The 26,212-nt window shown below is 51.1% G+C and overlaps 1 protein-coding gene, 1 long non-coding RNA gene and 1 other non-coding gene across 6 annotated transcripts; 2 read left to right on the forward strand and 1 right to left on the reverse strand.

The window, feature by feature from the left end:
* Nucleotides 1-660: 660 nt before the first annotated feature.
* Nucleotides 661-15,383, reverse strand: C16H16orf95 (chromosome 16 C16orf95 homolog). Of its 4 annotated transcripts, none has more exons than XM_016930337.3 (7): nucleotides 15,073-15,383; nucleotides 13,723-13,774; nucleotides 12,921-13,046; nucleotides 9,092-9,238; nucleotides 8,239-8,275; nucleotides 3,680-3,863; nucleotides 661-922 (listed from the first exon to the last, which is right to left on the reverse strand). In XM_016930337.3, exons 1-7 carry the CDS (start codon nucleotides 15,189-15,191, stop codon nucleotides 904-906), a joined length of 684 nt encoding a protein of 227 aa, XP_016785826.1. In that variant the 5' UTR covers nucleotides 15,192-15,383; the 3' UTR covers nucleotides 661-903. The 4 variants fall into 4 exon arrangements, with proteins under 4 accessions (XP_016785826.1, XP_016785824.1, XP_063653995.1 ...); XM_016930335.3 differs by having other exon boundaries at nucleotides 3,680-3,866; nucleotides 15,073-15,376; XM_063797925.1 differs by lacking the exons at nucleotides 8,239-8,275; nucleotides 9,092-9,238 and having other exon boundaries at nucleotides 3,680-3,866.
* On the forward strand, nucleotides 12,670-12,773 carry LOC112205959 (small nucleolar RNA U13). Its single transcript, XR_002940091.1, has one exon. It is a non-coding gene; the product is annotated as a small nucleolar RNA U13 (small nucleolar RNA).
* Nucleotides 15,384-15,446: 63 nt separating the features above from the next.
* LOC134808832 (uncharacterized) lies at nucleotides 15,447-25,703 on the forward strand. Its single transcript, XR_010152678.1, has 2 exons — nucleotides 15,447-19,049; nucleotides 20,723-25,703. It is a non-coding gene; the product is annotated as an uncharacterized LOC134808832 (long non-coding RNA).
* The last annotated feature ends 509 nt before the right edge of the window (nucleotides 25,704-26,212 follow it).

Here is a 26,212-nt window from a genome sequence, read left to right on the forward strand (position 1 = left end):
GTACACCCCAGAGAAATGCAAACCTCTGTCCACACAAACACTTGTACACAAATGTTCATAACCACATTATTCACAAAGTAGAATCACCGAAAAGCAGAAACAACCCAAAATTCAACCATCAAAAGAAATGACATACTGACATATGCCTCAACACGGATGAAGCCTAATACTGAGTGAAAGAAGCCAGTCATAAAAAACCACTTATCGGATGACAGCATTGAGATAAAATGTCCCAGAACAGGCAAATCCAGAGACAAAAAGTAGATCAGAAGTCACCAGGGATTGGGGGAGACGGGAAGGAGTGACTGCTTAATGGTATGGGACTTTTTGCAGTGAATGTTCTAGAATGAGCAGTGATGGTTGCAAAACTCTGTAAATATATTAAAAACCACTGAATCGTACACTCTAAAAGAGTGAATTTTATGACATGTAAAAGAGATCTCAGATTTTAAAATTCAATTCACATATACAATGTTATGCTACTTAAAGGGAGACCCACCTGACACAGGTGCTGAAACCATTTTCGGGCCCTCATCCAGTGGGTCTGCTGTCCCTGAAGAGACACTCGGAAATAGCTGCCCTCCCCCAGGGACACGGATATGGGGACAAGTCCCCCCTTAATGAAGGGAAGTCAGAGGTTATCATTTAAGAGGTGGCCAGTTTAGAGTTTCACAAATAACATTTATTGACCACATTCATAACAGAAACTCACCCACATTCACATGAACTTTGCTACAACCAAGAATCACCTGATGAGAAATAATTTGGGTTGAATCCTGGGTGTGGATTCTGTTCTGAGAAGACAGCTACTGTCACAGATGCCTCCTGATTGGTGGACTCTCAAAGATCTTGATCGTGACACATTTTTGTGGCTGTTCTTGACAGTAGCTGCAGATTCCAACTTCAAACCCCAAAACACTGGCTGGAAAGCAAAGAGAGACAGTTACTAGGACCCGGCCCCAGGCTGAGACCAGCTGCCCTCAGCGCGTACCCTTGGGAAACCTCCATGAGCGGAAGGCAGAAGCGCTCCACAGTGCACAGGGCTGGAGGAATCCCAGGCAGGGAAGGGGTGCAGGGACGAGGGGTGGGGTGCAGTCCTGGCCATATCGCTTTCCAGCCGCAGGACTGGGGTGAGGCATTCCACCTGAGTGCCCACACCTTCTGAAAAGGGATGATAATGCTGGCTTTGCAGAACTGTGAAGGGGACAGGTGAAATGAAGGCAGGTCTCACCCTGCTCTTGGGGGCTCCCTGCCAAGAGATTCTAAGCCCACCCTCTCCCCCCACCCCCGGCTGCTGTAGCACATCTCTCCAGGCCGGCAGACGGGCAGCCGAGGCTTCTCCTGAGATAAGCTGGGTTGGTGGCTTGGGGCATCTCACAGGGCACCCAAACATCCCAGCTGGACAAGCTGTGCCCTCCCCTGGGATGCTGGTTGGTGCCTGCTCCGCTGCCCTGGGAGCTTGGCTCAGAAGCAGACACCTGCTATGGAAGCATATGAATCACCAACACCACAGAGTGAGTGACTTCCTGGGTCTTTCTAGACAAGCTGTTGATAAGGACAGGAAGAGATGGGGCCCTCCAAGTGCCAGAATTCAGGGGCTGGAAAACAGGAAGCTGCACCAACATGCAGGCGGGTCTCCACCTGGACTGCACTTCTGGGGAACTTCAAAACAAGAGCATGCCCAGGCCCTCCCCAGAACAGTTACTCCAAATCTCTAGACGAAGCCCAGGCATCTTTCTCTTTTTCTTCCCCTCTCCTTCCTTCCATTCCTTCCATCTTACCAGGTAATTTGAGCCTGAGGCCAGGGCTTAGCAATTCCCTTTTGGGCCCCCTGACCATCTACTTAACATTGATCCTTTAAAATTGTTTCTTAAATTTCTTTTAGAGATAGGATCTTGCTCTGTTGCCCAGGCTGGAGTGCACTGGCACAATCAGCTCACTGCAACTGCACTCTCCTGGGCTCAAGCAATCTTCCCACCTCGTTCTCCCAAGTAGCTGGGACCACAGCACTACACTCAGCTAATTTTTTTATTTTGTGTGGAGATGGGGTCTCGCTATGTTGCCCAAGCTGGTCTTGAACTCCTGGGCTCAAGTGATCCTCCCACCTTGGCCTCCCAAAGTACTGGGATCCGGGTGTAGGCCACCACACCTTGCCCATCCTTTAAGGCTGGGATGCAGGTGTGGGCCACCACACCCGGCCTCGCCCATCCTTTAAGGCTGGGATCCAGCTGTGGGCCACCGAGCCCGGCCTCACCCATCCTTTAAGGCTGGGATGCAGGTGTGGGCCACCGTGACCGGCCTCGCCCATCCTCTAAGGCTGGGATCCAGGTGTGGGCCACCATGCCCAGCCTTGCCCATCCTTTAAGGCCAAGTGTTCTTCTTTGCTTCTCCCAGTGTGGGTACAAAGGAGTCAAACTAAATGTGATCATCAAGCTGCCAAACATAAAAAGAAAGATAAATCCACAAGAAAAACGACAAAGAAGGAAAGCTCTCGCTGTTGCCCAGATACTGCTCATGCTCAGAGACCAAACAGAGCTCACGGCGCCCGCTCCTGGCCCCCTTCCCAATGCATGGCCTGGAGAGGCTGGCGCCCAGGCCCACAAGGGACCCGTACCCCGATGCACATCACAGCCTCAACTGTGACTGCCCAGGGAGTGGGAGGCAACATCCAACTCTAGGAGAATGGACAACCTGAAAAACAGGGGAGAGTCTCCCGCTCCCAGCCGTGGCAGAGTGACCAAGACCGGGCTAAGCTCCTGCTGTGAACAACTAGAAAACAGGACAGGACACCTGGCAGCTACCTGCAGACGCTGCACATTTTCTAGAATCTTCCTCTTGCAATTGCATGGAGGAGACAACGAGCAAACAAGTAAATGCATGTAAATTCGACTGTGTGTGTGCGTTTGTTCACAGGTCTCCTCATCCATGCAGTGTGATGCAGGCCCCCAGGCAGGAAGGAGCTGCACTGGGCAATGAGCAGGAGGAGGAGGGGAGAGAGGCTTTGCAGAGGAGCCACTGCCTAGGCCGAGAGTAAAGGAGGAAGAGGAAGTAGCTGTTCCCCGAAGCCCAGCTGTGGCCCGGGGAGTGGCCCTGGAGGCTTCCTGGGGGCGGTATCCCAGCAGAAAGCCATGGCTGTGGGCAGCAAGGGTGCCAGGGTCAAAACTCGAACCGTGGGCGAGGATAGGGACTAGAGACCAGGGGAAGGGGCTTTCTAGTATGGAGACTGGCGGCTGGGGCTCAAGCTGGGGACAGGCAAGAGGTCCCCATACCTGAGGGGGTGCTCAGAGCTCAGAGGCTGGAGGGTGAGTGGCTGTTAAGATGCACCGTCAACCCCAACATAACAATGGAAATTTATGGAAACGGGGACCCGTGTCCTTCTGGGAGCAGGGCCATTTTAGAACTTGGGAAGAGGGAAGGGGTGGAAGTGCCCCACGAGGCCCCTGCCACCCCCACGAGGCCCCCGCCGCCCCCAGGCTGCCCTGGCATCTCTAGGTGAGGCGGGGCAGAGCCTGCGCTGTGCAGAGCACCACAGGACACATTCACAGTGCCAGGCCTTGGACGCCTGTCAAGTTAACCCCCACCCCCCACTCTTCCACATCGCTGATGGCCACCAAGCCTCCCTCAGGTGGACGTCACCATGCCAGGGCCACCCACTGTCCCCCATCCCCCACCTGCTCACCGAATGGCCATGATGACCCTCGGGATGGCCTGGAGGAGGGTCAGTAGGCCGAGGGGCAGCAGACGCGCTGCGGGAGCCAGTAGCTGGTCCTGGTAGGGGGCCTGGAGCTGCTGGAACTTGGACAACAGGCACTCATCACCGCAGATCCGCCAGCAGTTGTGCCAGCAGCATGCATCCAGCGGGGCTGCTAGGCAAAGAAAAGGTGGGTTGAGGACAGGGCGTGTTCTCCGGGACTCTGTGAGCCACGAGGAGGCTGCAACACCAGCCCCAGAGCCTCCGGGAAACGGGGACTTCCAGGACCCAGCCACAGCCCCGGGGTGGGGACACTGACCCGGAGCTCACGAGATAAAGGCCGTCTTGCGGGTTTATGATAACCTGGGTAACGGCAGCCTTGGGGCTGTTTTTCAAGAGGCTTTCTCTTTTAGAACAGCATATGGAACATGTGCAATGTCTAGCTGGGACTTGTTTCCAAATCCTCTTTTTTGGAGCAGGAGTGGGTGGTGAAGATCAGAGGAACCACACTGGATAATGACTGGAGCTGAGTGATGGGCACGTGGGGCTGATTTAAGCCAATCTCCACTTTGGGGTATATTTGAAATTTTCCATAACAAAAGTTTAAGGAAAGCCACAAGCACAGATGGAATTCCGACGTTTCCATTTCCTTGATGCTCTTCAGCACTTTCTACACGGGGTCTGGTCAGCATGTGATCCTCTGGATACTAGAGTTTGTTTTTATTTTTTATTACACTGTTAATATGCTACTAATATAAAATATACATTAATTATATTAATGTAAATATCATAAATATACTTTCCTTATGAAAAATTATGCCACAAAAACATAGAGGAGAAAAGCACCTAAGTCTGTCTTTACAAGAAAAAATGTAAGATCAGAAATGTGGACTTTCTCATTAAAATGGAAATCAGTCAGATTTGCGGCCAAAGAAAATGTCTCACATTTTTAAATCACTCTGTACTTGCGGCCAGAGGGGAGAACGGTCATAATTCTCCTGGCAGCAATAAGATCTGCTCTCTTAATTCTGTGCTGGGAAATCTTCTGGCGTGAATGGTTTTGAGGCTTGAAACATTACTTATATAAGCCACCTAAACTACAAAACAATGATTGGAGTAAAAATTAATGCCATTTTTATTTTAAGTATCAGATACCAGATGATGCATGTCAACTAAGCTTTTAGCTTTTCTTAAAAGATGCAAAGGTTTCAAAGCCAAAAATATTTAATAAAAATAAACCCAACATGTGTGATTCTACGGTTCGAAGAGCCATAAGAGGTGAGCAGTTGGTTGGTGATTATTTATTTCCCAAGCGTTCCCCAACCCCTGCCTCTGGGGGTTCCACTCAAATCACTTACCTTTTCCAGGGACCCCAACTCCATTCACAGATTTACTCATTCATAGATTCCATCAAGGCAAACTCACTACAAAGAGTTGGTGCACCAAGAGAAGGACATGATGCCAGCCCAGAAAACACAGACACGGCAGCCCTCCACAACAGAAAACACCTTCAAGATCAAGTCTAGCCTACTCCTTTTAGAGACAAAGAAAGTAATGGTGGGGGTGGAGGTCCTGATCTCCCCATATACTATGTCATGAGAGCAGGAATACACATATGTGCCAGGTCACAGACGGATCAATCTACATACCAGGTCACAGACACACAAATACATAAATATACTTAACTATGAATACATAAAGGGACTGCAAAAAGTTTGTAGAAAATGGAATTAAAAGATAAAAATAGGCCAGGCACGGTGGCTCACGCCTGTCATCCCAGCACTTTGGGAGGCTAAGGCAGGTGGATCACCTGAGGTCAGGAGTTCAAGACCAGCCTGGCCAACATGGTAAAACCCATCTCTAATAAAAATACAGAAATCAGCTGGGTATGGTGGTACACTTCTATAGTCCCAGCTACTTGGGAGGCTGAGGCAGGAGAATTGCTTGAACCCAGGTGGCAGAGGTTGCAGTGAGCCGAGATCACGTCATTGCACTCCAGCCTGGGTGACAGAGTGAGACTCCATCCTAAAACAAACTAAAAATAAAAATAAAAAATAAAAAATATCAACTTTGTTTCTCAACATAAGCTCTACAAGGTCAAGACACTTTTGTCAGTGATGACACCAGCTGCTTAGTCCATCTTGAAAGAGCTGAGGGTCCTGGGAATTTAACCACATCAATGCAGTCTTTTTTTACATTATTAACTGAAGAAAATGGGTGCCCTTTAAAGATTTTTTAAGATTAGAAAACAAAGAAGACAGAAAGAGCCAAATCAGGACTGTAATTTGGCTGTAAGGTGGATGCCTAATAATTTCCCATCAAAACTCTCACAAAGTTGCCCTTGTTTGACAAGAGGAATGAGCAGGAGCCTTGCTGTGGTAGAGAAGGACTCTGGTGGAGCTTTCCAGAGTGTTTTTCTGCTAGAGCTTTGGCTAACTTCCTCAAAACACTCCCATAATAAGCAGATGTTGGCCGGGCACAGTGGTTCACGCCTGTAATCCCAGCACTTTGGGAGGCCAAGGTGGGAGGATCACGAGGTCAGGAGTTCCAGACCAGCCTGACCAACATGGTGAAATCCCATCTCTACTAAAAATACAAAAATTAGCCAGGCATGGTGGCACACACCTGTAATCCCAGCTACTCAGGAGGCTGAGGAAGGAGAATCACTTGAACCCAAGAGGAGGAAGTTGTGGTGAGCCGAGATTGCGCCACTGCAAGCCTGGGTGACAAAGTGAGACTGCATCTCAATAAATAAATAAATAAATAAATAAGCAAGCAGATGTTACCATTCTTTGGTCCTCCAGAAAGTCTACAAGCAAAATGCCTTGAGCATCCCAAAAAACTGTTGCCATGACCTCTGCTCTTGTCCCATCCACTCTTACCATGATGGGACCACGTTCAGCTCTCGATAGCCATTGCTTTGGTTGTGCTTTGTCTTCAGGATGGTACTGGCAAAGCCATGTTTTCACTCCTGTTACAATTCTTCAAAGAAATGTTTTAGGATCTTGATCCCACTTCTTTAGAATTTCCACTGAAAGCTCTGTTCTTGTCTGCAGCTGATCTGGACACAATGGGTTTGGTGCCCTCTGAGTGGAAGGTTTGCTCAACTTTGATTTTGCAGTCAGAATTGTGTAAGCTGAGCCAGTTGAGATGTCTATGGTGTTGGCTAGTGTTTCTGCTGGTAATCATCAGTCCTCTTCAGTTAGGGCATGAACACGATGAATGTTTTTTCTCACAAACTGATGTGGATGGGCTGGCGATGCAGGCTGCACCTTCAACATCGCCTCATCCCTTCTTAAATGAGTCACCCATCTGGAAACTGCTGTTCTGTGGTACACTGTCACCATAAACTTGTCATAAAGCATCAGTGAGTTTACCATTGTTCCACCCAAACTTCACCATAAATGTGATGTTTGTTCTGGGTTCAATTTTAGCAGAATTCATGCTGCTCTGATAGGGACTCTTTTTAAACTGATGTCTTTTCCTTCTTAGCACCTCAAATTAGATTCTGTTCAGATATGTTAAAATAAGTTAGTATTAGTTTAGTTTGGTGCAAAAAAAAATTGAAATCCATACATTGTTTCACTGCTTTATTATATGCATTTTCTTTTTCTTTCTTTTCTTTTTCTTTTTTTTTTTTTTTTTTTTTTTGGAGACAGAGTCTCACTCTGTTGCCCAGGCTGGAGTGCAATGGTGTGATCTCAGCTCACTGCAACCTCTGCCTCCCAGGTTCAAGCAATTCTCATGCCTCAGCCTCCTAAGTAGCTGGGACTACAGACATGTGCCGCCACACCCAGCTAATTCTTTGTATTTTAGTAGAGACAAGGTTTCACTATGTTGCCCAGGCTGGTCTCAAACTCCTAAGCTCAGGCATTCCAGCCTCTTCAGCTACCCAAAGTGCTGGGACTACAGGTGTGAGCCACTGCACCCAGCGTATTATATGCATTTTCCATAAACTTTTTCAACGCCCCTCATATGAATACATATTGTATTGTGAATACATGAATGTGAGTATATACTATGTCTATCATGAACATGTGAATGTACATACACTAGGTCACAAATATATGAATGTATGAGCATACTATGTAATGAATAGATACATAATTATTATGTTTTGAATATACAATATGCCATGAATATATGAATGTATGAGTATATAAGAGGGTACACATAGGAATATGTACTATGTCATAAATATATATACACACACATACTATGTCATAAATTATAGAAGATTGGAGCTTAATAAAACCACTTAAGGTCTCATCCAAGCCCAGGCTGGGAGTTGGTTTCATCCAGAGAGCCGATGCTGGCAGATGGGTAGGGTCTGCCTGTAGAGCAGAGGTTTCTCTGGGCTCACTGGGGGAAGGTAGTGGGTGACCAGGGATGGCTGTTGAGCAGGGGAAGGGAAGCCACATTCAGGTCACTGTCACACTGTGGGCAGGTGTCTGGGGATGAGAGGTCTGCCCCCACCATCATGATGCTCACGAACCCCACCTTCCTGGGGAGGGGGATGATATGAGACACACACACACTGGAGTTACCTTGGATGCCTTTCAAACTCTGCTGCCTCCTGACTATCTAAAAGACAAGAATGGAGGCAAGCAGTCAGCCTGGCGACCCTCCAAGGGGGAAGGCCTGGTGATTGGGACTCCAAACCTCCAGGAGGGGCACTGGCCAGCTCAAGATAAAAGCCAAGGGCTCCTCCTTATGAGGTCTGCGGGCTCTTTTCTCTGAGGACAGCCTGCCACCCAATAATGGAAAACCAGCAACTGGAAGTCAGGGGGAAGCAAGGAAGCCCTTGTCTACCACCCAGGACACAGGGAAAGCAGGGGAGCGAGAGGCCCAGGGGGCTAGGAAGAGACCGGCTGCCGCTGCCCAGAACTAGCGCTGTGGAGGCGGCCAGCAAGAGCAGAGAGGATAGGCCATCTACTGGTGGTCCGTCCCGGGCACCCTCCTTCCCACCTCCCTCCATGCAGCCAGGGCCAGGGGAGAGAGTCAGAGGAGGGGCTGGGCCAGGGAAGGGAGGTAGTGTGGGAAGGAGGAGGCAGGGAGGTGAGAGAGGCCAGGGAGAGTGCAGAGGGGGAGGAAGAGAGGGAGGAAAGCAGCAGCAGCAGCAGTGGGTGCCAGAACAATCACCCCTCTGCAGAGAGCAGCGCGGCCCTGCCCTTCCAGTGCCAACTGGGAGACCTGAGCCAGCCCTCCCTGAGCCACACCTGCCCTCTGTGCTCCCAAGCCCATGGCCACAGCTGCCAGGGGATCTTCTCTGGACACCAGCAGAGGCCTTTGTGGGAGCAGAGCCCAGGTACCCCTCTTCCCCTTCTTCCTCCCATCTCCCCTTCCCCCGGCCCCCACCTCACTCTTCAGTTCTCACTGCAGTGTGCGCCTCCTCCTTACCTGCTGCTGAGACCTCAGGACCTGGGGCACCCAGTAGGGCAACACTGCCTGGTCCCTAGGCATCGGGAGGCGGCCCCCAAAGCGGTGGCATAGGCAGGGGCACATCTTGGCGGTTTGGGGGATAGAAAACTGAACCGTCTTTTGACTCTAACAGAGAGGATGGGAGGAGAAGATTCAGAAGGGGATGGAGCCATGCCTGTCCCCAACGACTCCCTGATGGAGCCATCCCCCAGAAGACCCCCTGGCTGGGTCTTAGTATCAGGGCAGGCCCTGGAGAGCTGTTCCCACCCACAAGCACACCCAACCACTCCAGATATGGGACTGTGGTCTACCCTCTACAACATGCCCACTGTTGGGACACACGGGACCTCCGTGGCTCACCTGGCCTCCCTACCCACCATCTGCACCTGTGCCCTGGCAGAGCACACAGGTTGGTATTGGGAGACCTGGCTCTGTCCTGGTCTGGTGGTCTCCAGCTGGGGCCCTTGGGCATGACACTTAGCATCCCTGTGCCTCAGTGCTCTCAGCTATGAAGAGGGCTCTGCTGGCATCTTAACAAAGTTTATCAGGTTCTAAAATAGACAGCCTTTGATGCGGCAATTCCACTTGCAGGAATGTGTCCTATGAGGATACTTTCACATCTGCAAAGTGTCCTATGCACAGAAATATTTGTTGCACCATTGTCAGGAGTGAATGGACAGCCCGAATACCTTTCAGTAAGAGACAATAAATGACAGACATCGGGCAACAGGGTATAGGCAGCCTTGGGAATAATGGAACAGAGCTGTCTGGACTGACACGGAATAAACTCTGAGACAGGCTGTAAAGTGAGGAAGATGCAGCACCGTGAGTTCACTACACTACCATTTGCATTTTTCAAAAAAGAATGTACATGCAATCACATGTATGTGAATTATAGCAAATTACACTCTTGCCTCAGTTCCTCACCCTCCCTAAAGCCCACCCTTGGCACTGTGACCCTGCAGCTTCTCCAGCGGAAAGACAGGGTGGTCCCACCTCTCAGCTGCGGGTTCAACGAGGCACATGGTTCGGGCAACAGGATGAGGAGGAGGTTACAGCAGGAGGAGGAGTTACAGCTCTGCACGTAGTGGTAGAGGCTATTAGACACGGGAGGAAGGCCGGGAGCAGTGGCTCATGCCAATAATCCCAGCATTTTGGGAGGCCGAGGCAGGTGGATCACTTGAGATCAGGTGTTTGAGACTAGACTAGCCAACATGGTGAAACCCCATCTCTACTAAAAATACAAAAATTAGCCGGGAGTGGTGGTGGGCACCTGTAATCTCAGCTACCCGGGAGACTGAGGCAGGAGAATCGCTTGAACCTGGGAGACGGAGTTTGCAGTGAGCCGAAATCATGCCACTGCACTCCAGCCTGAGCAGCAGAGTGAGACTCCATCTCAAAAAAAAAAAAAAAAAAAAAAAAAGAAAGAAAAGAAAAGAAAAAGAAAAACTGAATGCCATCCCTCATAAGCAGGACAAGAATGTCTCCTCTCACTGCTCTATTTAACACTGTACTGAAAGGTCTAGCCAGTGTATCAAGCAAGAAAAATAAAAGTCTCCAAATTGAAAAGGGAGAAAGAAAGCCATCTCTATTTGCAGATGACACAATCATCTATGTAGAATAGCTGATGGAATCCACAAAAAGAGCTACTAGAATAAATAGGTTTAGCAATATTGTAGAATACAAGAACAATAGACAAAAAATCAGTTGTACTTCTAATAACAGCAATGAAAAGTCACAAATTGAAATTCAAAAACAATGTTATCAAAATTATGAAATACTTATGGGTAAATCTGACAAAAGATGTGTAAAGCCTATATAATAAGAGCTACAAAATATTTATGGGAAATATTAAAGAAAACCTAAATAAACATAGAAATGTATCATGTTTATGGGTCAAAAGATTCAATATTTTTCAAAAGACAATTCTCTTCAAACTGATCTACAAAGCCCACACAGTCCCAATCAAAATTCCAGTAGGGTACTTTTGTAGAAATTGACAAACTGATTCTAAAATTCACATGGAAATTAAAAAAAAAAAAAAGAGAAGAGCCAAGTCTGAAAAAGAAAAACAAAGTTTGAAAATGAACACTACTTGATTTCCAGGCATTATAAAGTCAAGACACAATAATCAAGACAGTGTAGTATTAGCATAAAGATAGACAATTAGATCAGAAGAGAAGAGGGTTCAGAAATAAATTCATACATATATGAACAACTGTCAGTCCACTTGTATGGCTATAAAGGAATAGCTGAGGCAGTGTAATTTATTAAGAAAAGAGGCTTGGCCAGGTGTGGTGGCAGCTCATGCCTGTAATCCCAGCACTTTGGGAGGCCGAGGCGGGTGGGTCACTTGAGTCCAGGTGTTTGAGACTAGCCAGGGCAACATAGTGAGACCTCATCTCCATGAAAAATAAAACAAAATTAGCCTCGTATGGTGGTGCACGCCTGTGGTCCCAGCTACTTGGGGGGTGAGGGGGGAGGATTGCTTGAGTTAGGGAGTTCAAGTTTGTAGTGAGCCATGATTGTGCACTCCAATCTGGGCAACAGAGCGAGGCCCGGTCTCAAAAAAGGAAAGGCAGGCCAAAGACATGGAAAGATATTTACAAATTGAATCTCGGATCAAGAACTTGTATCTAGAATTTGTATCTAGAATATATAAAGAACTATCAAAACTCAGTAATTTAAAAAACAATTCTTTCAAAGGGGCAAAACAAACAGATGCCTCATCGAGTAAGACGTGCAGATGGCAAAAGCACATGAAGAGATCCTTGACATCACCAATTATCACGGGTATACAAATGAAAACTACGATGAGACAGATACCCATTAAGATGGCTCAAATTAAAAACATCAGCTAAACCAAGTGTTGGTGACGATGTGAGGAATTGGAACTTTAGACACTGCTAGTAGAGATGTAAAATGGTGGAAAACAGTCAACAGGTTTCTTTTTTAAAGTTAAACATACACCTACCATATGATTCAGGAATTCCACTCCTTGGTATTTACCCAAGAAGAATGACAGCATATGTGCATACAAAGCCTTGTACACAAATGTTCATAGCAGCTTTGTGTGTAACACATAAGAAGTAGAAACAACCCAAATGTCCTTCTGGGTGAATGAATAAACTGTGGCCTATTCATATAATGCAGCATTACTCAATAATAAAAAGAATGACTATTGATGCCCATGATCACACGGAAGAATCTCAAAATAATTATGCCAAGTGAAAGAAGCCAGACAAAAGAGTACAAAGTCTATGACCCCATTTATATAAAATTATCAAAAATGCAAATGAATCTACAGTGACAGAAAGCAGGTCAGTGGTTGCCTGGGGATGTCAGGGTATGGAATGTTGGGTAAAGTTACAAAGGAGCCCACGGACATGATTAAGGGTTGTGTATATGCTCATTATCTTGATGGTGGTGGTGGGTTCAGGGGGGAATACCTACGGCAAGACTTACCACATTGTACATTTGACACACGTGCAGTTTATCACATGCCAATCAAACCTCTAGAAGTCTAGTTTTTAGAAAAAACTGTTTAAAAATCACAGATCCTTTTATAGTTCATAAGCATGATAACTGGGTACTCATGCACATGTGTGAGGTGTGCCTCCCTCAGACCTTGCTACAATGACAGCATATTACCCATCTGACATGAAAATAAATAAATAAATAATATCAAACTGTCTCCCTGAAATGTTAAAATATCCATGCATATAATACTTCTAATTCTGAGGGGTGACTGGTCAACTGACATTCACCCTGGACCCTAGGTGAAGACCTCCTGGTTCAAGTCACCTACCTGCTTTCGGGGTCTCAGGGACACAGGGACCCAGTAAGGCAGTGCTCCTTCCACCCTGGACACAGGCAGGCGGCCCCCGAATCTGGTCTGGCACTCACAGCAGATGGCCCAGGGGCCAGGGTGCATCTGAGTAAGATCCAGAAATGACAGAACTGAGCTTGATGCTGCATTTGCAGGGGGACAGGAGGCTCTCAAGCACAGTAGATCCGTGCTCAGAAAGATGGTGTCCGGGGGCAGGGTCCCCAGCTCCTACTGCAGCTTGGAAAGAGGCAGGCTACCGTGGCTCGCCCTGAGGCCTCCAAGGTCATTTGGAGGGCGATCCCCCGGAGCTTGCAAATCAGGTGCGCTGGGATTCTCAGCCGCTTCCTGCTGTGCTACAATGAGCAAGTCTCGTGGTCCCCTCTGAAAATGGGCATGTACAAGCAGCTCTAGAGCTTATGCGCACATGAGTGCTGCCTTTATGGCCATCTGTCACACTCTGGTCTGCAAGAGCTTCCACATCCATCCCATGTGACCTTCGCAACACCCTCAGGCAGGAAGGAGAGGGGCTGCCATCACCTCCAGGGGCACACGGAGAAGCTGATGCCCAGAGCAGGTATATTAGGTGGCCTCCTGAACTCTGAGGTGTTGTGAGGGCCTGGGAGGTGTTCTGGAGGCCCAGGGATAGCTCCTGCAACCACACTTTTGTGTTTGGAGGATTCTCTCATGGGATGCAGCTTCTGGACCCACATTCCCTGCTCTCCTCACCCCACAGGGGTATGTTGGGGTCAGGGCCAAGTGGCTGAGGATTTGCTTTCCTTACCGAATGACGGGGGAGGCACACTTCTTTCTCGTAGGTCTGAAATGTGCTATTCCTAGAAGAGAAGAACAGAAAAGCTTAGGGTTTGTGTAAACTAGGGGGCAGGGATGCTAGGGCACAGGCCTGGACCTGTCTTCTCAGAACTGACTCTTAACAATAAAGCCCACGGGTGGCGGGGATGGGGGGATCCTCTGAGCCCAAGAAGAGTGAGAGGGTGACATCAGAAGCAGGCGTGTGCTAGCTCATGCGTGAATGTCTAGGGGCTCCTGGGGGCTGGCTGTCATGGAATCCTGCATTCCCAAGCCAACCAGCTTCAAGCTGACTCCAGCTACACTTGTGCTTGGAGCATCAGAAAAGACAGGAGCATTCCAACCTGCTGAGAACTTTCCAAGACATGTAGCTGCCAATCACATCACCTAGGATGATCTGTCAGACACCCTCAACTTACTGAAATACTGAAGAAAAAACATCGTCAAACTGTCCATTAATGAACCTCCTTCCACTATAAAAACCCGGGTGCTTTGTCTCTGGGATGACAAAGCATTTGGGGTTACACAGCCTGTGTTGCTCTTCCCTGTTCCACTCCCCAACAAACTGCTTGAATGTTGGCTGGATGAAGCGTCTCCAGTGGGTGCAAAGCCCTGCTTCCCTGACAGTAGTGGGTCAAAGTGCTTTGTATGTGGAAACCGTAAGAGCCATATAAGTGTTTTTGGGTTTCACTGTCATAATAACCATTATTATTATTGCTATTTTTGTGAGAGTAATAGGTTCAAGCATCAACTCTCCCAGATAATGCTTGAAAACAGAGGATGGGGCACTGCCCTCCACAGCATCTGAGGCCCCTTCTGGTAATGACAGCACTGCTATATTCCTGGTGGGGAGGGGGGGCCACACCCATCTCAGTCCTTGTAGTTCAGGTGGGCCAAACTCACCACTGCCCAGCCTGGAAGGCTGGGAAAAAAAAGAATCTCCTTTTTGTTGAGGTTGATAATCTGATAACATGTAAACCTCAGGAGGTCCTGGTGATCATCTTGCCTCCACAAGGGAAGCCAGCAAAAAGGAAGGAAGCTGAGAGATGGAGAGAAACCCTCCAGGACCATGGTCAATGTGTACCTGGATACGTCCATGCCTGAAGGCCTACTTCTGACATTTTCAGTTATGTGGAACCATCAGTTGCGTTTTTGTTAAGCCAATGTAAGTGAGGTTCCTGTGGGTGGCGCTCAAGAGTTGTGCCCATGCATAGGTCATGGAGCAATGCCGGGCCGGGAACTCATAGGCGAGGTGTCGGGTAGCCGCGGGCAGGATTCAGGACTCACTTGCCTGCCATCCTGCGCGCTGGGTGTGAGTACCAACCTGCAGAGCCCGACGCACCCCGCGCCCGGCTCCCCGTCAGCAGCGCCTGAGGCTGCTCCAGTGGCCTCATGATGATGGTGACAACGCCGCGGGGACGGTGGGGACCGGCTCGCACGCATATGGCTTCTTATGGCTGACGCGCCCGTTCACACACACATCGTCCGCAGGCCCTGACGCCCTGGCTCCCGCCTTTCCCTCCTGCCCCAGGCGGAACCCAACCCGAGCCCAACCCCAGCCCCAACCTCAACCGCTCAGAGGAGCCCAACAGCGCCCGCGCGCCCGCCCGTCCCGCGGACTAGCCCGCGCCCAGCCAATCAAAATTGGCCTTCTAGGTATGTGAACTTAGCTGGCAGCTGATTGGTCCCTCACGCAGAGACGCGGGGTCAGCGGCTCAGAGCGCGGCTGTGTGGGGCTGCGGGGCTCCCGCCATGCCCGCTGGGGTAGGTCCTGCAGACCCCGGCCACTGGAGCCACTCATCATTTCCGACGGATGCGCCGGAGGGGCCGCCGGCCGCCCCAGCCAGGGTCTCGGTAGCCTGCAAGGAGAGAAAGAGGTGGGAGCAGCCCGCGCGGGGCCCTGCGTCTTGCATAGGCGCTTCTGGTAAAATCACTCCTTTATCTCAGATAATGAGTTGGCGCTGGATCGCTGCGTCCTCAGATGGGGCTCGAATCGTGACTTTTAGAGAAATAGGTTTTCTTTTTTTTTTTTTTTTTTTTTTTTTTAAACAACCTGGGGTTTAAAGGCCGCGGAATTGGAAGCAGTCGTCACCCGGAGGCCTGGGCGTGCAAGCACCGAAGCTCTGGCTGGCCCTGAGCCTCCCCACCCCACCCGCTCTTTTCGCTTGAACGCGTGTACTTTGGGCAGTTGCTGACGTGGAGACAGGACGTTATGTCTTCATATTTTAGTAAAACCCAATGCCCTCTGCCTCTCTGATTATGTTCTTTAAGTTATCGCCAGTTCCCATTTGTATTTCTTGGAAACGGTTGGGTCTTCCCTCACTTTTCAGTATTTTCATGCAGACTCAAATACTCTGGATTAATATTTGTATTTGCCCAAACCATCACGAGCACCTCTAACCCTGATAGGCAGTACTTCAGTGTGCTGCATTCTGGCCACAGAGCAAACAGGGTGCTCCCAGGCACTGCCCTCTCGGATTTCTTGCCTTGTTATTTAATCATTAAGATCGTGACCTATGAGCAGGACTGTTTCCAGCCAGCACATACACACGTCCTCTCCTGGCCAGCATCCATGCTGATTAGGCGGTGCCCCTGCCATACTAGCTGCCTAATATTTCAGATACCCCACCCCGTGTGTGTGTGTAAATCATGTCACTGCCCTCTTTGTAGCTAATGACAAAATTCCAAGAGTCACCATTAGCCTAGCACATTATGCCTGTCTCATTTCTGCCCACTTTGGAGCACTCGGCTTCTCTGCTGTCTGTTTTCCTCCTGAGCACACTGAAACATTGCCATAGCACAGCAGGGCATAGAAGACAGGCTCATGCTCCCCTGGACGCTCAGGCCTTCACCTCGGGCACACTAGGTCTTGTCATTCCATGTCAAGAATAGCTCTTCACTGCCCTCACCCACCCAAGAATGGCTAAAATTAAAAGGACTGACAATACCTAGTTTGTCGAGGATGTCACAGCTGGAACCCTCATACATGGCTCATGAAATTGATAAAACCACATTGGCAAACTGGTAGTATTTACAAAACCTAAACATATGAATACCTGGTGACCAACTAATTCCTCAACTCACCCAAGAGAAATGAGAGCTTATGTGTACCAGAAGACATGAACAAAACTACCCACAGCAGCTTTCTTCCTGATGGCCCCAAACTGGAAATGATCCAGATGTCCATCCATAGGAAAAAAAGATTTTAAAAAGAAAGTATGGCATGTTCACAGAGAGGAAATTCTGTACAACAGTGGAAAAGGGCACACAACCACAACCCACAACAATGTGGATGAAGCGTACAATGAAGTCAGACCCCAGAATGTACAGACAATTCCATGTGTGTGATGTTCAAAACCAGGAAAGCAAATCCATCATGACACAGGCTGGGGATGTGAAGGAAACTCCAGCCACCCTGCCCCTGTGTTCTGAGTAACAAGGCCTAGATCCCAATCCTTGCTCTGCCTCTTATCAGAGACAGGTATCAGACAAGTTGCCTAACTTTCCTGAGCTTCAGTTTTATGTCTAAAATAAGGATAACCATAGAACCAATCCCAAGGAAGTTTCAGAAGATCAAATATGAAAGAGCATGAAAAGTGCCTAAAAACCAGGGACTGTCATGGTAGCTCACATCTGTAATCCCAGCACTTTGGGAGGCCAAGGTGGGAAGATCTCTTGAGCCCAGGAGTTTGAGACCAGCCTTGGCAACATAGTGAGATCTCATCTCTGCAAAAAATTTAAAAATTAGGCATGGTGGCACATGCCTGTGGTCCCAGCTACTTGGGAGTTTGAGGTGGGAGGATCACTTAAGCCCAGGGGGTTGAGGATGTAATGAGCCATGATTCCATCCAGCCCAGGTGACAGGGCCAGACCCTGTCTCAAGGAAAAAAAAAAAGCCAGACACAGAGTCCAGCACACGTCAGTTTGTGACGTGAGTGTGCTTCAGGCTGGAAGTTTGGCCACTACCACTGCCTGTTCTAGGCTTTTGTTTCCAAAGCCCCCAAGTAGAGGGAAAGAGGAGCAGAATGAGATCTTTGTGAACCCAAGGTAATGGGGACCCAAGCCAAACCCACAGAACCTCCTTGATCCCAGGGAGAGAGTTGCAGGTTCCTCCCAGATCACACCTCCCCAGGCAGCCTATACCCAGACAGAAGCAGGGTTCCTGGGCACAGTTGTGTGGTTTCTTCACTAATCAAGGGTCCCTTGCCAAGAACACAAGTGAGGCTTGCATTTATCCTGTGCTCAGCTAACCAAGTCATGCACCCCAGCCTGGGCCTTAGCCTGCTCCAAAGCAGCGCCATATGTGAACTTACACAGGAGCACCCTGGGCTAGTGGTGGCCCTGCAGAGAGGCCTGACACCTGAGCAGCAGAAGCTACCACCAGACCAGAGGGGACCATCAACCTGGCTAGACAGGGCAGAGAAGCAGTGGGCCACTGAGGCAAACAGCCTCACTTTCACCTGCTAATGGCTCCTTCCAACTGCGAGAGTTGCTCGACCCATGTGTGGGGACAGCCATCAGCAGTGACAGGGTGGGGTGAATGTTCCAGCCACTCCACTCTGCAGTCAGGACAACTTCAGGACATGTTCTGCACTGGCTCCTGGCATCCCCCGCAGGATGGCTCCAGCCGCCTATGTCCTGACCTTCTTGGTCATGCCTGTAGTTCCGCCTCCTGTTGTTCGAGGCCATCCTGACTAACACGGTGAAACCCCGTCTCTACTGAAAATACAAAAAATTAGCCGGGCATGGTGGTGCATGCCTGTAGTCCCAGCTACTGGGGAGGCTGAGGCAGGAGAATCACTTGAACCCGAGAGGCAGAGGTTGCAGTGGGCTGAGATCAGGCCACTGCATTCCAGCCTGGGCAACAGAGCGAGACCCTGTCTCAAAAAAAGAACACTGAGTACACCGTAAGGGATGGCGAGGATGTGGCACAGGGGTACTCCTTCATCCGCTCGGGAAAATGTGGCAGTTTCTCCTCTGATGCAACATGTGCTTAACATGTGACACAGCAGTCCCACTTTTAGGTATTTAAAGGAATGAAAATTTATGTCCACACAAAAAATCACACAGATGTTTATAGTGATTTTATTGATAAAGTGTCTAACTGGAAACTGCAAATATTCTTTCTGGGGACACAGATACATTGTGGTGCCTCCACCCTGTGAATCCTGCTCAGCAATCCGAGGGATGAGCAGTTGATTCAGGCAACACCATGGATGGATCTCAGGGCATCGTGCTGAAGTCCCGCATTCTTAGCAAGGTGCTGCTTCCTGCAGATGGGCAAACACTGGTCCTTGGCAGGTAGGGGGAAACACATCTTGCCTTTTTTAGAGACAGGGTGTCCCACTGTCACCCAGGCTGGAGTGCAGGGGTGTGATAGTGGCTCACTGCAGCCTCAACCTCCTGGGCTCAAGCAATCCTCCTGCCTCCTCCTGAGTAGCTGGAACTGTCTTCCTCTCTTGAAGTAGGAAGCACAGGTATACACACAGTACACAAACAGTATGTCTGTGGTGGTAAAATTTCACGAGGGTATTGGAAAAACGTCTGATGAGGCTCCTTGGAGGAGCAGTAATTGTGCATTATTAGAGGAGCAATAATGCACAAAGGCTGAGCCACACCCTGCCAAAGGAGAAAGGCAGACAGACTCCCTGCTGGGAGAGCCCACTCCCCAGACATTCTGGTTGAGGCTGAACTATGGGGTGGAGAGCAGATCAGGGGCGCCAGGGGCTGGAGATCTGGGGAGGCAGAGACTGCAGCGTCAGCATGAAGGGATTTTGATGGGGGCTGGAGCACTCCATGTCCTGATGGTGCTTATTTACAACCATCTGTCATCTCAGAACTGCACACACGGTAAAATTTCACTATAAATAGCTTATACCTCAAAAACCTAACCAAACCCTTTTTATTTTTTTTTTAATTTCTTTTTTTTCGGGGCAGGGGGTGGGGGAATGGAATCTCTCATTATCGCCCAGGCTGGAGTGCAGTGGTGCGATCTCTACTCACTGCAACCTCTGCTTCCCGGATTCAGGTGATCCTCCTGCCTCAGCCTCCCACGTAGCTGGGATTACAGGCACCCCCCATCACCACCACCACCACACCCAGCTATTTATTTTTTTGAGACAGCGTCTCATTTTGTCGCGCAGGCTGGAGTGCGGTGGCACAATCTTGGCTGACTGCAACCTCTGCCTCTCAGGTTCAAGCAATTCTCCCACCTCAGTCTCCCGAGTAGCTGGGATTACAGGCGTGTGCCACCACACTCGGCTAATTTTTGTATTTTTTGGTAGAGACAGAGCTTCACCATGTTGGCCAGGCTGGTCTTAAACTCCTGACCTCAAGTGATCCCCCTGCCTCGGCCTCCCAAAATGCTGGGATTACAGGCGTGAGGCACTGCTCCAGCCCAAATGCTTTTTAAAAGGAAGGAAAAAGAAGGACAGCTCAACCCTTTCTCACTAAAGGGCAAAGGACTGCTAGCTGGGCATGTAAAATTGTGCATTTTCCTGAAGTGTGTTCTCTGGAATCCTCTTCCCCAGAGATGTTGAAACGAAAGTGCTTTGTTTAGTGCAGTGGCGGCAGATGACAGCCACAGGACAGCTGCTCTGGGGGCCTTGGAAACTGCAAATGCTCAAACCCCCTCCCCAGGGCACATCTCAGCGTGCGGGAACTGGGGTGTGCATTTCTCCCAACAGCTTCCTGGTGACGCTGAGCTTCACACCCACCCAATCCATGGGAGCAAACCGACTGGCCTGCATGGCAGACGGTGGCCCACTGGCCATTGCCTCTTTGCTTTGCTCAGGAACTGGGTGGAATGTGCCCGGGGAAGGTAGCCCCAGAACTGCAGGGGAGCCACGACAGACTCAAGCCTCACGGAAACCCCTTTCCCTGGGCCAGAGTTGGTTCCTGGGTGGCGTGGGGCTGGCTCTGGCCAGTGAGGAGTCGGCCCCTGCTGAGGTTTCTGGGAATTATGTCTCCCCCAGGTGGAGAGGAAGACAGCTGAGGACACAGCATCTCACTAGCCCCTCCTCACCCACCAGGTGCCAGGCCAGGTGTCACCTAAGCCAAGCAGCACACGACCGCCCCTGCCCACTTCCACCTCAGCCCTGACCCTCCCTGCACCTGGAAGTCCACTGCCTCCTGATGTGTCTGTGATCGGGGCAGCCCCAAGAGCACGTATCCCGGGACATGATGTGTTGTGGTCTGTGTGGGGTCAGAGCCGTCAGTGTTCACTGCCGTGTCCCCAGTGCTTAGCACTGTTTGCCGCATGGGAGGTGCAGGTCACAACCCGGTAGTGCCTAGTGGCCCGGGGGACACCTGGCTTGTCTGGGCCTGTTGGCTGACAGATAGGAGGGACTGCCATCCATTGTTGGGGCAAAGGATGCTGCTCAACCTCCCACAACGCATGGAGCGGCCCGGCGCACAGACTCACCTGGCCCCAAACACCAACTGTGCCGAGGTGATGCTCTGCCCCGAGGCGAGCGGACAAGGCTTGAGCATCGAGAACACTGCAAGGGTCTCAGCCAGTGAGGGGCTGCCTGGGCCCCACCGCAGGCCTGACTCCTAGAGCCAAGCCGTTTTCTCCCTTGAGGCAGTGGGTAGGGCTCTCACATGACGACCTTGGGTTTGCAGCTCGGCTGTGCACACACGTGGACCCTCCGTGCTTTGTCAGTTCCTACTGCTTGGCCCTGGGGCCGGAAGCTGCTTCTCAGGCCTCACTCTGAGAAGCATCTTCGCACCCTGGGTAGGTCCATTGCCTCTTTCCACCGACTCTGCTCCTTGACAAGGGCATGTTCATCAGCAGGGCCAGGCAGGGAGAGCTCAGGACAGCCAGACCTGGGGCCAGTTGCATAGGTACGTGTGGGAAGGAGCACCAGTTGCCTGTCCTCCCTGCGGGCAGAGCCGTCTGTCCTCTGCAGACCTGCAGTTTCTGCAAACATCCTGTAAGGAGCCAGGAAGCAGCAACTCCAGATGCCCAGAGGAGCCCCAGCCAAGGCAGATGCAGCCAGGGCATCAGGCCGTGGGGCTGGGCAAGGTGAGCCACAGGCTGGAAAGGCAGGGGCGCACGGCAGATGGGGATGCGGAAGCCAGATGCTGACCCAGCTCCACCCACATTTGTGAGGGGCATGGGGGCTGCGCCGTCAGAGGCCTTAGCTGGCTCCGGGTTTGAAATGTGAGTCCCAGGAGCCCAAGTTTTATTCCCACGTGGCCGCAGCGTGCCAGGCTTAGCCTCCCTGTGTTTCTGTAAAACAGCACCCTCGTGTTTTTATATGAGAACCGAATTCAAGGTACTAGAAGTCCTCATATGGGAAGGGAAAAGTCGTGGTTTTATAAGCAATACACTCTGGCTGAGCCCAAGTTAAGATTTCCAGTCCAAGTTCATCAGCGCCCAGCTTCAGCCGGGACTGCTCTGGCCCCACTGCTGTGTGAGCTGGCGCTTCTGATTCCACCCCACACTCGGTGAAAGGGTCCCAGAACAACTGACACTGAGCGTCACCGGCGGCGGCTCTTCCTAGAGGAGCATGTTTGGGAGAGGTGAGGCTGCGGGGCTGGGGCCCTGGGCTAATACTCCCTGGCTGTGTGACCCTGGGCAGATTACTCAGCCTCTCTGAGCTGCTGCTTCCTCTCCTGTGGAGTGGGCTGATCCCAGCCACACGAGCACCCCTGGTTGTTCCGTGGTTAATGTCTGCCAAACACAGTGCCATGGAGAATACCCAGCAGAGCCCAGCTGCTTGTTTGCTGGGGAGGGACAGCGCTGCAGGGGCGCCTCCCCCTGGCCCTCCAGCACCTTTCCACCTTGCTTCCAGGACCTCCGTGGCTCAGAGGCAGTGCAGGTGGGCTTCAGCGACGGCAGGGAGGGCCCACGCCGGCACACAAGAAGGGAAGGCGCCAGGGATCGCACCCCTCAGGAAGAAGAGGGACAGAGGCAAAGATAGGAAGGACACGCATTGTGCCTTCTGTCACTTGGGGATTTTCAAGTCAAAATGGGGAGGGGGCTGGGGTAGGTCCAAATGGCATTTTGTTTCACATTGCTGGCTGGGGGCAAGCCCTCTGCAGTGACCCTAAATGCCCACTAGAGGTCACACCGCAAAAAGGGACCTCCCCTAAGGAGAGGGGACAAACGGAGGACCCTGGGCACCCAGCCTCCTGCAAGGGGAGGAAGGATGAAGCCCCGCCATCCATCGGGTGGGGAAAGCGCCATGCCTCCGGCAGCACAGCCAAGCGGCCCCCAGAGGGAGGAGTGAACTCCATATGGGCCCAGGTGACCCGGCCACAACACCCTCTCGGCCTCCGCCTCACCTGCTGGTGTTGGGCATGGCCAGCCTGGGCAGCCACCAGCCCTCGCTGCCCATCTGCTGTCCCCTCAACCCCAGCAGCAGACAGAAAAGTGCAGGGTCTGAGCCCCCGGGGGGACGATGGTGTCGGACAGATCCCTGGAGAACAAAGCCTGTGCCCTTGTGTCTGTGAGGCTGCGGCACCCAGGCCCGGAGCAGGTCCCCCCAGCTGGGCCATCCCCGCTCTCGGAGCAAGAGGGGAACTGCAGCAGGCAGCAGCCTTCTACTCATTCCCCATGACCTGATTTTTTTTTCATTTTAAAATAAAATATGTAAGAGAAACGTATGAAAGACGCCACATTTAGTCCCTTATCAGATCCACACTTCCCCCTGTGACCTGGGAAATCGGGGTGCGTCTCCAGTCTGTGGGGTGCAGGGTCTCGTCCAGACAGGAGGCTGCATGGTGCTGCTTGTAGCGAGTGACTCCTTTGTGGTTGGCACGCCCAGTGCAGCTGAGGATGACCCCGTGGCTTGGTCCCGGGACAGGACCCAGGCCCCACAGAAAGGCCTGGAAATAGCAGCAAACCTTAGAGAAGGAAACACCCACCACCGGGGACCTACGATCCCCTGCTCTCCCCGGAGAAAGAAACACCCACCGCCAGGGACCCACGATCCCCTGCTCTCCCTGGAGGGCACCCAGGAAGCAGCCGCAGCTGGCAGGCTATGCGGCAACCCTGAGACCAGTGGAGATGGCAGTGGGTGGGCCTGCAGGTCACTGCCTCTGGGCACTGTGTCCTGTCTGAGGGGCTTGTTTCTGAACCACACAGAAAAGAGGGGGGGTCTCGTAATCCACGGTATCAGGATCAACAGGTGAACAGACGCTAGTTCTGCCATGCGACCCTTACTCTTTTTAAAGCAAAACAGAGCTGAAGTTCTACCCTCCGACACCCCTAGAAGTGACCACACCATTCCCACGCGTATCTTCAGCTTTTCCCCACACATGAATTGATAAAAATTAAGTATCTGCATTTTTACATGTTACACCAATACCATCTCTCACTTGTTTTGCAATGGAACAAGGCTGTGTGCCCGTCTGCCAGGTAACAGCATGGGTGGCTCCACCGTAGTCCACCCGCCTCCTTCCGGCCTGTGACAATTGTCACAGTGTAGCAATGAACATCCCTGCGTGGCCCATACCCAGTCTCTCGCGTTGCCCTAGGGTGGACACCTCAGGACGCAGATGCCAGTCCCTGGGCCCGTGTCCTTAGTGCCATGAGCTAGTACCAGCTGTCCCCAAAACAGCTGCCCCACCTGCGTTCCTGTTCCCCTGCATCACTGCCAACACTTGGAAAATCACACTTGCCAATTTCTGCCAATCGAGGGTGTACTTTGAGTGCATTACCATGGAAAACATCCTGTTTCTACAATTCCAAGCTAACAGCATTAATTAGCAGCAGTGATTCACGGGGAGGCTGGGATGAGAACGGGGGGTACTTTCACTGTCTATGCTGAAGAACTGTTTACAAGAACATATTAGTTTAGTAAACAGAAAAGAAAGATCAATGAGATCCTTAGTTCGTCTGCCTGGCTCTCAGCACATTCTCTCCCATATCTGTCCTCGTTGCAGATAATGCAACTCACTTTGGCTTAAATCTAAGAAAATCTACTGGGGCCTGAACTCCTCTGGGTCCCTGGGTAGGGACTGGAGACACCTCTGATGCCAGGTCAAAGGGAAGGACACAGGGACAACCACTGTCTGGGCTCCAAGGCATCCCTTCAATGCTCCCTTCTGTCAATGCGGGAAATCTGACACTTCGTCAAGAAGCTGGGAAGTCTGGGTTCCCAGGCCGACAGCTTGCAAGGCTTAAGGCTCTCGCCTCCGTCCGACTCATATTCCCAAAGAAATCACAAAACACACAACAAGCCTTCAAAAACGGATTTACTTGAAACTGTGAGGAGAAACAAGTGCACGGTTGCAGGTGGCGGCTGCCAGGATTGCTCCGGTCCTACCCAGTGGGTGCCTACCCGGGCAGGGCACAGCTCCTGCTGCAAGGTCACCTTACCAGCGGGCGCAGAGGGGCTCATGATCAGATGGCACAGCACTTTCCTAATGCAGGCAGGCTACATGGCCCCCAGGAACAACCAAATGCAGAATCAGGCCAAAACCCACACAGCCCTGACCCCCCTCGTGCTCTGGCTGGTCTCCCGGCCAGCAGCCCCTGAGGGCCGGCAGGCCACTGAGCTGTGGGTGACACAGGGTAGTCCACGGTTTGCACAGTCTCGTTCCCATTCAAAGACAGGCCCCAAGGCTGGGCGCAGGGGCTTACGCCTGTAATCCCAGCACTTTGGGAGGCCGAGGCGGGTGGATCACCTGAGATCGGGAGTTCGAGACCAACCTGAGCAACATGGCAAAACTCCATCTCTACAAAAACAAGTTAGCCAGGCGTGGTGGTGGTGGGTGCCTGTGGTCCCAGCTACTTGGGAGGCTAAGGCGGGCAGACAGCTTGAGCCTAGTAGGTTGAGGCCTCAGTGAGCCATGATCGCCCCTCTGCACTCCAGCCCAGGTGACAGAGCAAGACCCTGTCTCAAAAAACAACAAAAAAAGTACCAGCCGCATGGAGACTATCTGCTGCTTGCTTCTTCTCTAAATAATTACGGGGATGAGGAGTCCAGTGATGTTCCTGGTCTCTCCCCAGAAGTACAGACAGGTTGGGCCACGTTAACACTGGACTTGATCATGATTCCAGGAGTTTTATTCTCAGGACAGGTGATGGTTCTATGAGCACATTCCCATAAGTGTTCTTAAAAGTTACACCACGAAGGCAGCAACCAGAATAGAAACATCCTAAAAGAGCCTAGCTGCTTTCTGCAGCGCCTTGGACGGTGGACCACAGCTCAGCATCTCCTGTTCCCACTCAAGACCCCACGGCCATGAGGACAACACGAGCTCAGAAGATGCATGTGGGCAGGCGTTCTGAAGTAACAAAGGGGCTGAGGAGTTTCTGCTGCTGTCCGTGACTGCCCACGAGCATTGAAAATGGCCTAACTGTGTGCAGGTGAGAAAGCCTGGGGGTGAACAAGCCCCGAGGAGTCAGGGAAGCCAGAGCCAGCGGCTGAAGGGCCCTTGCGTGCGGCTGCAGCACAACTGCAGGTTCTCAGAGAAAAATCTCCAGCTCAGACCCGGTTCTGCACAAAGCT

This window comes from Pan troglodytes, chromosome 18, assembly GCF_028858775.2.
Source record: "Pan troglodytes isolate AG18354 chromosome 18, NHGRI_mPanTro3-v2.0_pri, whole genome shotgun sequence".
NCBI lineage: Eukaryota > Metazoa > Chordata > Mammalia > Primates > Hominidae > Pan > Pan troglodytes.